This window comes from Montipora foliosa, chromosome 14 (assembly GCF_036669935.1).
Source record: "Montipora foliosa isolate CH-2021 chromosome 14, ASM3666993v2, whole genome shotgun sequence".
Taxonomy (NCBI): domain Eukaryota; kingdom Metazoa; phylum Cnidaria; class Anthozoa; order Scleractinia; family Acroporidae; genus Montipora; species Montipora foliosa.
The window spans coordinates 2,883,135-2,895,634 of record NC_090882.1 but is presented as its reverse complement, the minus strand read 5'-3'; the positions used below and the strand labels follow the sequence as shown (position 1 = coordinate 2,895,634).

Below are 12,500 nucleotides of genomic sequence, written 5' to 3'. Positions count from 1 at the left end.
TAAGAAATTACGACGAACTATGTTCGGGCAAATGTTCCGCAGTCCGCAAAACATTCACAATTCTGAAATTCGCTGTCGGTCAGTCTTCACATTTGTGTCGCTTTCGCTAATTCGTTGTAATAGTCTGTCGGTCGTCGCCAGTTCGTGGCTATCATGTCGCCGGTTCAAGGCCATGTCGCTTGTAGGAATTTACCCCTAACAGTGCCTCATAACTGTGGATGAAGATGATGTGGCAACGTCAGCGGTTGGGTGGAATGACTTAAGACATTGGCTGGTCGTGCCTTCGTTACCCACTGAAGGGATTAATGTAGAAACAAAATGATCTGAAATTCTGAATGATCCTACAGTTGTTAAATTCGATCTTTTGCATCACCAATTTGTAAATCCACCGCCTTATAGCGATATTCTTGGCTCCGGTGAGAAGACCAATCAAAGGAAGTTGCAAGAGGTTATTTTCTTCTTAAGTTGTTATCCACCTTCACCGATGGACGAAGATTAAGTGGAAGCGAAGCTCGAAAGGGGTATTTTAGTTCGTTGTTGTATCGGTGTTTCGTCGTATCCAAGGTTCTCTTTCATACATTTTACTGTATGTAGGCTCAATCCTCTCCTTGGTTATACCCAGGGCATCCTTAAACACAAGTTCCCAGTACAATGGTCTTCACTTTGTCGATAATAACATGGCTTGGAACATATTCACATGTTATGTTGCTGGCACTACGTCTGTAAAGGATTTCACGGCGGTTGAAAAAAGAATGGAACAGGAAAACTCTCGTACCCAACTTCAGGGACAATACCCTGGTCCCAGACGTTTTTCTTGAGCCGCGAGAGCCGCGAAGAGGCGAAGTCGAGATGCGAAACGACGAGAAAAGAAAACCTCTGGTTACCTTGGAATTGAATCTCGCTTTCATGCAGACGCCAGCTGTCAAACGTGTCAAAGTGATAGTTACAAATGGGACCAATGACAACTTAGCAATCACGCGTCCCCTTGGTATTACCAATCAAACGAACCAATCATATTGATTTGCGTGTTTGTAAAAAAATACAACCAATCAGAACCTGAGAGTCAGATCCTGACCCTGGCTTCTGCATTAAGTTAGATTCAAGTCCAAGGCAACCAGAGGAATTTTTCTTCTCGCCGCTTCGGGACTCGTCTTAAAGAAATAAAAAAAAAAGTAGACTGCTCGCAGTCCCTTCTGAGTTAGTCGAACCGCCCGCTTCGGTCACGCAAGCGAACCGAGGGGAGAATGGTGATTGTTTTTGTTTTTTTGACGAGTTAATTACTTCTTGTCAAATTATGACGTCAATCTGTCTTCGATTTTTTCTGGGAAAAGAGAAGCTCGATATTGCTTTTGCGGTTTCGATCAAATGGCTAACACAAACCCAAACAAGAACAGAAACTTGCGGTCGAAGTTCTCCTATCCGGCTAGTATGTTATGGCTGCGCTACCAACTGGTTTCGGCAAGATCATTTTTATGAGAGATTGTAATCTAAAGGATACGAGTGACCCAAATCAAACGCCATTGATCGTGGTAATAGTTCCTTGTCGCATCATCACCGAAGACCAGATTCGGTCAAACGATTATCTATGGGTAGTTGCCATCAAGAAGAAGGGGAATTTGTTGAAGGACATGGCTTCAAACAAGTATTGAGTCATCTTTTCTGCAGAACAAGCTCTGTATTCTGACTTCACTGATTTAAGGCCCTGTTACAGTGTGAAATGTTTCGTGCAACTTGTCTCGCAATGTTTGGCGACATTGTGGCGGGACAAGTTGCAAGAAACATTTGGCAAGTTTCGACGGTGTGATGTTCGGGACAAATTCTTGTTTAGAACGGACGACTCATCTTACCCTGCAACGGCCAAGATCGTTGCGAGACAAGTTGCAAGAGCCGTTCAGTTGCCGAAAGTAGAATTAAGTTCTACGTTTCGTGCAACTTGTCTCCCAACGATTATTGCCGTTGCAGGGTATGATGAGTCGTCTGTTCTAAACAAGAATTTGTCCCGAACATCACACCGTCGAAACTTGCCAAAACACTCCAACATTAAATTTAAGATGAAGTGATATGTGAAATGGATCATATATGAACTGCGATTATGAAATCAAGTGAAACTATGATCCTCGCAGTTATGAACGCAATTTTTGCAATTGCGTAAAGAAGCCTAAAAAATTCAGGACTTCAACGGGGTTTGAACCCGTGACCTCGCGATAACAGTGCGACGCTCTAACCAACTGAGCTATGAAGCCACTGACGTTGGGAGCTGGTCATTTGTGGGTTCCAATGTTACCCTGAGGAATGAATCAACGATGAAATGATATATGAAATGGATCATATTTGAACTGCGGATATGAAATCAAGTGAAACTATGATCCTCGCAGTTATGAACGCAATTCTTGCAATTGCGTAAAGAAGCCTGAAAAATTCAGGACTTCAACGGGGTTTGAACCCGTGACCTCGCGATATCGGTGCGACGCTCTAACCAACTGAGCTATGAAGCCACTGACGTTGGGAGCTGGTCATTTCTGGGTTCCAATGTTCCCGTGAGGAATGAATCAACGATGAAATGTAGCGATTGCAATTTGCAACATAATCTAAATCCGTCACGTACTGCTTTAAAGCGTTTCGAGTGTTTGGTCATATGAAATAAGGGGCCGCATAAATGTCTCGCATTTAACCTAGCTTTGCAAGCTTAACTGAACCCTCTTTAAACACTGACGTCCAATAAAATAAGCGGCACAAGAGTGCGAACTATATTTGGCCGTGTGAACCTAGCCACTTTTTGACACCAGTCATTAAACACTGTTGTAATCACCTTTGCCCACACTGACTTAAAAAACCCCTTTTGTCATCAAAACGCACCTTAAGTTTGTCAAAACAGGCTGGGAGGCTCCCCAGGAAAGCTGAAAGAGCAGATCTTATTGGGAGCTCAATCAGGGTTCGTCAGCCACCAATGAGCCACGGAACACCTAAAATATATGCCGTCCTCGTCCACTCAAGAACTACCAAGCCATCGAAGCGGCAAAATATGATCTCTCTATTCTAACTGAAGAGCCGCCGAGTCACTTCCCTGCGACCGCTTGAAATGCTGCCCTGATGTAATGCTCATGTCAACGTGCTTACACGAGCTAACGAGCTCTTTTTATCGGCATGAAGTTGTCGTGTGAACGAACCTCACCTTGAAGAGCGTTATTTGGGATAGACGAGAAGGGTGTTTCTACCCAGACAAGAAAGACATTTCCTCTTTGACTTCAGTTACATGAAGTTAACTCTATACTTACAAATTTTCTCGTCAATTTAATTTGAAAAAGCACGCCATTAAGTTCCAAGATTTTTAAAGAACATGAAGGTCGAGAAGGTTGAACCTGGACCATAAGCAACATTTGCATCATCAAGTTGATAATCACTAGATCATGGAGACAATTAGCCGAAATAATTACCTTTAGTATAAATACACAGGTGATTATACAAAATCGCGCGCTCTCATTGGCTCGCTATCTCGGATTATCAGCCGATAATCACCTCGACAGACAAAATGGCTGCCAGTAGTCGTTTTGCCACTGTTAAGTGAAGATGATTTTCGCGTTGAAATGTTTTTTTTTTCTCTTTTTTGAAATAATCACCTGTGTATTTATACTAAAACAATTATTCGCCTCAGGCTCAGTGATTATCGGTGAATATTCACCTCGACTTCGTCTCGGTGAATATTCACCGATAATCACTTCGCCTTCGGCGAATAATTGTTAAATAACCAAAGCTAAAAGCTAACCGGATTAAAATGGGCGTTAGACTTAAATACTTGTAGATCAGCGCTATTCGGAATGGGTGCTTTGAATTAAACACTGTTGATCAGCGCAAGACAAAATACTTGAAAACAGTGCATGGGAATATTACGTTGGTGACCTTCAAATCTATGTACATGTTGTAATTGTCACGAGATGTCCAATGTCTTTCTCGTCCATCCCTTAAAGCATTAACCTACCTTGAATGGCCTTTATTTTGATTGGATTAAGCAGTTCGCGGCCGCGCGCTCCATTGATATTTGACGCCGCCATCTCCTCGCGGCTAAACAACGCCTCCAGCAAATTGAGAGAGAGCTTCGCGGGGTTTGTCCCGGACACTTCAGCGCGACTCAGCAACTTGGAATCTCCACAAAACCAAACACGGGAAAGAGGGTTGTTCTTATCTCCAAACCAAAAGCCTTGTGAATAACGCAGATGCTGAAAGCCTAAGAAACAGCAAAACAAGGAAACCACGGCGTGTGCCAATTGTGCATCTTGGATTATGCGACTATCGCATAAATAAATGAGTGAATGAATAAATATATAAATAAATAAATAAATAAATAAATAATCTTTTTTCTTTATTCAATGAATTTTGTCGATCCAGGGGATTACATGTTGCCATTACATTATGATACAAGTCCTCTAAAAGGTGGATAGCAAAATCTTCGTTGACAAATTTTCTCTTTAATGAATAAGAAAATTAAACGTTCATCGTATTCTATTCTACCAGAGTGACGTTCTGACAACTCAGATTATTGCTAGGGGGTATGTTTTTGATAAGAATTCACAAAAAACATTGTATGGAAGTAAATGCAATGTATGTCACACTGGCTGCCAGACTATACAAGTAGATAAGAGGCATCATGCACCCATACGCTCTGTATTGAGGAGAATTTAAGGGTGTGTTCGATTGGAAAATCCGGATTTAAATCTTAAAATCCTGATTTTCAGATTTCCAATCGAACACAAAATCTGAAAACGGATTTTGTCATGGACCTCACTAATTGAAATCCTTCCTGACATGGATTTCCAATAAGTGAAATCTGTGACAAAATCCGTTCTCAGATTTTGTCTTTTATTAGAAATTCGAAACTCCAGATTCTAAGATGCAAATCTGGATTTCCCAATCGAACACACCCCAAGTGTATCAAAACATTAAACTGCACATGCAAAACCAAAATAGGTTTCATACCTTCAATACTACAGGCAGCACCTTTAGCAATATCTTCCAAGGGAATCTCAATTGTTGCATTCTTTTTAGTTTTATCCCCCAGGGATACGATTACCGGAACCATGCTACCAGAATCTGTACCTCTCTTTTCGTCAACCTCCAGTCTTCCGGACAGTGCCTCCAGCTGCCCTTCCATTACATAAGGCCTGGTAGATGATTCACCTTCTGATGGTGATGTCATGAACTTTGTTTGCATCCCTTGTTGTGATGGTCGTCTTGTGGCATCAAATGCCTGCTGATAGCCTGTGTTCCAACTGACAGAATTGTGCTTCACACCTGGGCTTTCTGTGGGTAAGGAAAAAGGACTTAGACCTGGGGAAGAGCACATGCTTGGTGACCTGGTGCTGTCTGCTAGAGCCGGAAAATTTATATCCCTGGGGCTTTCAGCCACCTTACTGAGCCATCTTGCTGTGACCAAGGACACAGGAACCCCACTGTCTGCTTCAATTGTCAGAGGATGTCTTGAAGATATCTGAAGATCAAAAAAAAAAAATTTTTTTTTTCAAATTAATTATTAAATTAAAATTCTCTGGAAATATCCTATACAGGACCTTGATTTGCAGAGAAAAAACAGGAAAGAACTATACACTTCCAAACAAAAGCTAAAAATACATGCAGTTTGGTGAAGTACTATAAAAGTCACCTGTACATTAACCAACATATTGAAATATAAATTTAGCTAACCAACTCATTCCCAATAAAACCATAATTCAAAGGCAAAAAGACTAAAAAAGTTTCATACCAAGTTTGCTTCCTTCTTCTTGGCCATGTTGAGCTCATTTGCAGATTCCCCTGCCATCAAAAAACCTTCAATCTTTGAGCCCAAGTTTTCCAAAAATTTCTCAATCTTTTCCAGTTTCTTGTTGTTTGCTTGAACCATGTCACTAACGTAAGACTGATAAAACAATAATACATATAATATAATTATTATTAACCAGTGAAGTTACCAAAAAGCTGCGATTAACAAACTAATTAGGAAAATTAATAAAAAGAATGAAGTACCTACTCTAATGATAACATTACCTATGGACAAAAATAACATAAATTATGAGAGCGAACCAGCCAGCCATTAATGGTTACATACAACAGTCCAAACTGCCCTCATACTTCTTTGGGCTTAACTTGGGTTTAAAAGTTTCATTATTTTCAGCATGAACATGAAAACGCTGATTAGCGTGACACACTACTAAGTTTGGTGCTCATCGGTCTTAGTGAAGGAGGTTTCAGCTCCTTTTGAACAGTCAGAGTTCTTCAACTCCTTCAAGCCACTGGCCTAGCACATGCTGGCAGAGATAAACTACCACATCAGAAACTCTTTGTCCTTATATATATTACTTTATTATAATGTCTAGCTTCGTGAGCGGGCAAGATGAACCAAATCCCGAGCTGTGATTGGCTACCTGAACTGGCACCTTTTTCTATCTTTTTGTGTCAAAAGCTAAGGTTATTAGACAGGGCATTCTGCTTAACAAAAGGAAGTGACCATTATTTTGTAAACTGATTGAAATCTGAAAATTAACGGCAGCACTTTTCTCTTAGTTATTATACATGTAAGACCATCATGACGAGAGTTTGTCTGACTGGGCTCTGAACCCGACCTCCTGTACGGTAGACTGATGCTCAACCAATTATTGATCTAATCAGTCAGAGGTAGTATGTCCATGTCCATCTGCATACTGTCAAGAAAAAGGGCTTCCTCACCAAAGATTTGTTGTTGGTTGCATGTGATGCTTCTGTCTGTGTATACACATCTAACTTCAAACAAGAGTATGTTGACCAAACTGAGGGCTTCTCATCCTTTTTTGAAATCTTCTCCTATCAGACAGAATCCACACATGAAATCATTCTAACCATATAATATATTGAGCTTGACTAGTGTCTCTTTCTTCAAACAAGATACCAATGAGGTGTACATGTATTCCCATTCTATCCAAACTCAATAACCAATTGAAATTGCTTTGCCTTGGTGTACATGCATGTATGACATGTTCAACAACCAAGTTGTACCTCAATGGACAGGTGGATGCTTCGAGAAGACTGTGAAATTCTTCAGCTTTGGCCTACATTTTGTTATTGAACGTAACTTTGACTGTAAGTACAATTTGAAGTCTAGATGTCAAATAAAATTATGCTGAGAAGGAAACCATTATTCAATTATTCAACTGCTGCCATTATAATCAACTCCTGCTAATTCAAAATAATTGTCATGACACAGTTGTACATTAAAATTAGGCAAAACAATTATTATTACCATTATTGTTATCATTAATAAGTAATTAATTTTATACATTATTTCAAAGAATGTACTGCATGGTTATGTCATTTTCTATCAAGTTTCTTGGACTTTAAATAGTGCATAATATCTGACATCCTCTTCATCATTTAATTTACGTCTCATATTGTTTCATCTTCAATTTTAAAAGTGTGAAAGATCTTATTAATGCAGTACGTACGTGGCCATACTACACTTTTCAAAAGCATTTCGAACTCTAAATATGTTCAGTCTGATAAACACAAAACAACTCCTATGCTTTTGAAAAGTCCACTACACAAACACTGCCTATTGTGTGCTTAGAAACAAGATATGAATGGGCATTACTAAAACAGGAACAGAACAGAACGGCATGGAATATACCGGAATAAACCGGAATATGCCGGAATGAGGCGGAATGACACCAGAATGAGACGGAATGAACAAGAATGGCACCGGAATATACCGAAACGAGCTGGAATGACACCGGAATGGCACCGGAATGAGGTGGAATGACACCGAAATGAAGCGGAATATAACAGAATGAACCTGAAAATGCCAAAATTTGGTGTTTTAGTTATCGCCGACCGATTTTCGGTTGTTTCAGTCAGCTTTTGTTGTGTCAGGTGATTCCCTAAGGGCATTGCATGTGTTTTTGCCTTTTGTAACACTTGGAACACTATCTTCGATCATGAGAAAAATTTGACAGGTATATCCGTCGCTAAATGAATAATTATCTCTTGTGGAAGTAACATTTTTTTCCGTGAACAAACACAGGAGCAAGAGAAACAGAATGTTATTCTAATTGTTTTTGTCCATGGATCTCGGAGGCGGCTTTCACTGTGCGAGTCAGAAAACCCGTGAACATTTTTATTTCATTCTGACAGGTCAATTGTGCATTGACCAATCACAATCAAGTTCAGCGAACCACAAACTAATTACGGTTGCTGCTTGCCTGCTTCCCACGACCCACACGTGATGGAGATATACGGAAATAGACTCGCGCTAACGGCTGGAAGACTCTTTTTCTCTTCTCGATTGTTGGCAATTATGCCATCGAACCTGAACGCAGTGTTTCCTTGTTTGAAGAAAGAAGCCAGAAGCACAGAAAAAAGATAGATCGTTGATAATATATTTATATGAAGAATTGTGAGAACACATCGTGACTCGTTCCAAGCCTTGTTACTTCCCCTTAATGTAAATTGTTTTTTTTTTGTCAGTCTCTCTATTCTGCAACATTTATTCATTCACAGTTTAGATCCACGCTAATCAGCTTGATTCTGGTGTCCTTCTGGTTTATTCTACCTTATTCTGTTGTCATTCCGCCTCATTCCAGTATATTCCGGTACCATTCTTGTTTATTCCATCTCATTCCGGTGTCATTTGGTTTTATTCCAGAGTCATTCCGCCTTGTTCTGGCATATTCCGGTTTATTCCGGTATATGCTGCTTTATTTGTGTGCCATTCTGCCTCATTCCAGTGTCATTCCGGCTTGTTTCGGTATATTCTGGTACCATTCTTGTTCATTCCGTCTCATTCCGGTGTCATTCTGCCTCACTCCGGCATATCCCGGTTTATTCCGGTATATTCCGTTCCATTCCGTTCCGTTCCGTTCCTGTGTTTAGTAACGCCCGATATGAATACCATTTGATTAACCTTGTTTTCGTATTTCGTTTTACAGTTAGGAGCTGTACACCACGTATAGTTCAGAAGAATTATTGTTATTTTTTTCTTTCCAAGGCACATTTGATGAAATTTCTAGTCGATCTTTAAGTACAGTATTACCATCGCAAAAATTTATGATTGCCTATAGTTCTAGTAGTTTAAAAAGTGGACTCAAGTATGCAGACCTTTATGTATTATCATGTTAAGTACATGTATGACTAAAATACTCTCAGTATTCAGTGTATAGAATGATGGTTTTCACCTGATGTCACAGCAGCCCTGTTGGTGCACAGAACAATAGAGAAAAAAGTCTTTTGGGAATTTAATTCTAATTATAATGCAAAACATGAGCCATAATTTGCTATTGTTTTATGCACCAACATGGCCGTCTCATCACATGATTGAAAACCATTTATTACTCTCTACTTTCTAAAATCACGTCATTGCAAACAATGATAATGCAAAATGTTGGTGGCAGGTACAAAACACAGGTCACAGGTAATGCTACATGTAACGTTAGGTCTAATTAGGCCTATTAAAGGCCTAAGGTTAGCTTTTATGAATGTTTAGGATACTTTCTGTATTGGTAAAACAATGACCTGTGACCTAGTGACCTCTGACCCGTACCTGCCGAAATTTTGGGGGGTAAACAAGATGTCTTATGGGATTTGAGAAAGTATAGTGAATAAATTTATTTATTTCATACATGTAGTTTGAAAGAAGTCTAGGCATATTCCTGATAAGCAAGAATGATTTATTCTTTTTGCTTTCTTTGTTCTTACATGTATTTCTCAAAGCTGGCCTAAATTAGGCCATTTTAAAGTACAATTTATGGACAATTACTGGATGAACTCGGATCGCTCACCTCAGATCAACGTAAAAAAATGATAAGGCTTCAAGAATTCAACCCAAGTCTAATCTTTAAGCTAACCTTGGTAAAATCGAGTGTACACTTAATTTATGAGTCAATGAGTCAATGAGTTAATGCAGTTAAACAAACCATAAAATGAAAGCTAAAATTTCAGAGAGTGCTTACTGGCCTAATCACTGAAATGAGGGCTTAGGTTTAATCAATAAATTATTGCTACAGATGTATATTGACTGTGAGTCTCATTGACTCATTGATTTAATGACTCATAAAACATGTAAAATTGGGGCAAATGTCAAATAAATTTGGCTTACAAACTGTTTTTCGTTTGATCCGAGGTGAGCCATCTGAGTTTATCTCAGGTCCAAACTTTTGTACAGGTCTGCCTTATATTCATTAGGTAAAACTCAATAATACTATTGAAAACAATAATAGTAATAATTGACGGGCCTCACTCAGTACCTGAGAGATTTCATCTTGTTGATCATCATCTGCTCTTCGTTTCAGTCCAGTCTTGGCATGAGCTAAGTTGTTATTATAAACATCACTGTCCATGGGTTCCATAGATGCTGAATTATTATCCCTGAGAAAGAACAGCAACTTAATATCACCACACACTGTCCTTCTTCCTTTCAAAAACATGGTGCAACACTGAGATAAAATTTAAACTGTTAAATTTGCAAGACGACCATGGTGTAAGCCATTTGGTCAGTTGACTATTATTCACTTGGATGCATGGTCACCACTAATCATGCAATTCACTATCAACAGGGACAGCTGTCTTTCAGTAACATCCAGTCTTGAAAAATGAATGTAATATTTAGTGGCATGGTGGGTTGCACCATCCACGTGATCAGCAATGATGAGAATTGTAGACCAAAGATCGCAATTAAATTGTGCGAACACAGGATTGAACACTCAAAACAAGGTGTCGATGGCATTGTCACATTAACCCCACTGACAACACCTTTAAATTTCAGCACAAGGGCCTTTCTGCACTGGCGACATTGTTTATTTTGGCAAATTTGCAGTCCGAAACAGCCTTTCGCAAGTTGTTCAAAATTTAACAGCATCAGGCATGCAAAAAGTTGTGGGATATTGGCATACTCCATTTATCCGCCACGTGCAATGTTTTATGCGCTTCTTGCAAAGTGTCCAAAAATTGGAATGATTGACAGATTTGTTGACCAAAAATTGTCCTGTTCGTTTTTCCCAGGACAATTCAAAATTTGTCTGCTAGTGCAGAAAGGCCCTTGGAGAGTTACTTTGTTATCAACTTTATTTCAAGGTTAAATATGACTCAAGTTGTCAGAAGTCAACAACAACTACAACAACAACAACAACAACAACAACAATACCCTCTGTTTGACAACGAAGATCTTTACAATATTACACTGTATTTACTAAGAATAGAATTATTAATATTGTTAATATTATTATTACTATTATTATTATTATTATTATTGTTATTATTATTATCAATTAATTCACAACAGCATGTATCAACTGTAAAGTTAAAGGGAGCAATCAGGCAGTCATAAAAAATCAACGGAAGACTGACTTAGAACGCACTAGAGTTTAACAAGGTTATTTATCTCAACTAATACTGAAATATATATCTCTCTGCTTTTTCTTGAACGTAGACAAAAGAACAACTCAACATTCCGATGCATGGATGCTCGTAAAAGCAATAAGGTCAAATTTCACTTCCAACCATGCATTTTCAGCTCATGAGATAAATTTTCGGTTTCTAAAGTCAGTTCATTCCAAGAATAAGGTTATTTTTTAAAGGCAAGTTTCAAAGGGCAAATAGTGGTGGATACGAATCAGCCATTATGTGACAGAGTGTTTCGTGAAAACTATACTTGCAAATAAGCTTATGTCGAACGGAACAGCCGGATGAAGGCTCTGCGATTTCAAAACGCATTGTTAATGGGACCAGCTTAACCGTTCGACTTGGAATTCAAGACTTCTGAAGTGCGACCTCCATTTCGGGAGAAAATTAAAACAAAGAAACAAGTTGATCTCTGGAACGAATTCAAACACGAACACATACACTTTTAGGAACACGCTCCGTTCGCGTTATGCACGTGTGAGAAAAGTGAGAGACGGAATTTGCCAGAAGAATTCAGGACTTTTTCAGAATTGCTTAAGAGATAAAAGAACGGCACTTACGTTGGAGATTGCATTGCCATCACCAAATTCTGATGCAAATGTAAACTGGGCATTAAACGCGTTGTGAAGCTATTAGCTAAACCGAACGATCCCACAGTTGTTTTCGCTTTTACAGTGAAGTGTAACGGAGTGAAGCAACCGCGTGACCAACGCGAAGTTATCACGCGCGCGATGCGTGATAATGTCATCAACTTGATTGGCTTTTGGGGGGAGGTGGGGGGGGGAACCTTCTTTACATAGCTTTGAAAACATTGATTGCAAAAATTTATTTTTATTGCAGCAACTTCTCAAAATCGGTGATATCGTGCAAAATTAAGAAAACTAATCAAAACAAATAAATACAATAAATAAACTACTAATTAGAAAAGATGCTGTGGGGAAGGACTAGAAGGGAACGTATGTTCCATTCGAGCTAGTTCACCCATAAAGAGGCTCATGATAAAAAAATGATAATGATGATAAGTTTTCCACAGTGTCTATTACGTTGTTTTTCTTAACAGTTGCCGTCAAACATTACTGTGCTGTGTTCTA

General features: G+C 39.1%; 1 protein-coding gene and 2 non-coding genes across 3 annotated transcripts in view; all 3 read right to left on the bottom strand.

Annotated features, from left to right (window-relative positions):
• The window catches only part of LOC137985200 (uncharacterized), a 15,426-nt gene extending 3,324 nt beyond the window's left edge, over positions 1-12,102 (bottom strand). Inside the window, exons 1-6 of the mRNA XM_068832724.1 lie at positions 11,970-12,102; positions 10,257-10,377; positions 6,712-6,825; positions 5,753-5,905; positions 4,972-5,482; positions 3,977-4,222 (exon numbers count right to left, since the gene is read on the bottom strand). Coding sequence (XP_068688825.1) covers positions 3,977-4,222; positions 4,972-5,482; positions 5,753-5,905; positions 6,712-6,825; positions 10,257-10,377; positions 11,970-12,022 — 1,198 coding nt within the window. The 5' untranslated portion in view covers positions 12,023-12,102. The remainder of the gene's footprint in view (positions 1-3,976; positions 4,223-4,971; positions 5,483-5,752; positions 5,906-6,711; positions 6,826-10,256; positions 10,378-11,969) is intronic.
• Trnan-guu (transfer RNA asparagine (anticodon GUU)) lies at positions 2,171-2,243 on the bottom strand. Its single transcript has one exon. It is a non-coding gene; the product is annotated as a tRNA-Asn (tRNA).
• On the bottom strand, positions 2,423-2,495 carry Trnai-gau (transfer RNA isoleucine (anticodon GAU)). Its single transcript has one exon. It is a non-coding gene; the product is annotated as a tRNA-Ile (tRNA).
• Positions 12,103-12,500: the final 398 nt, after the last annotated feature.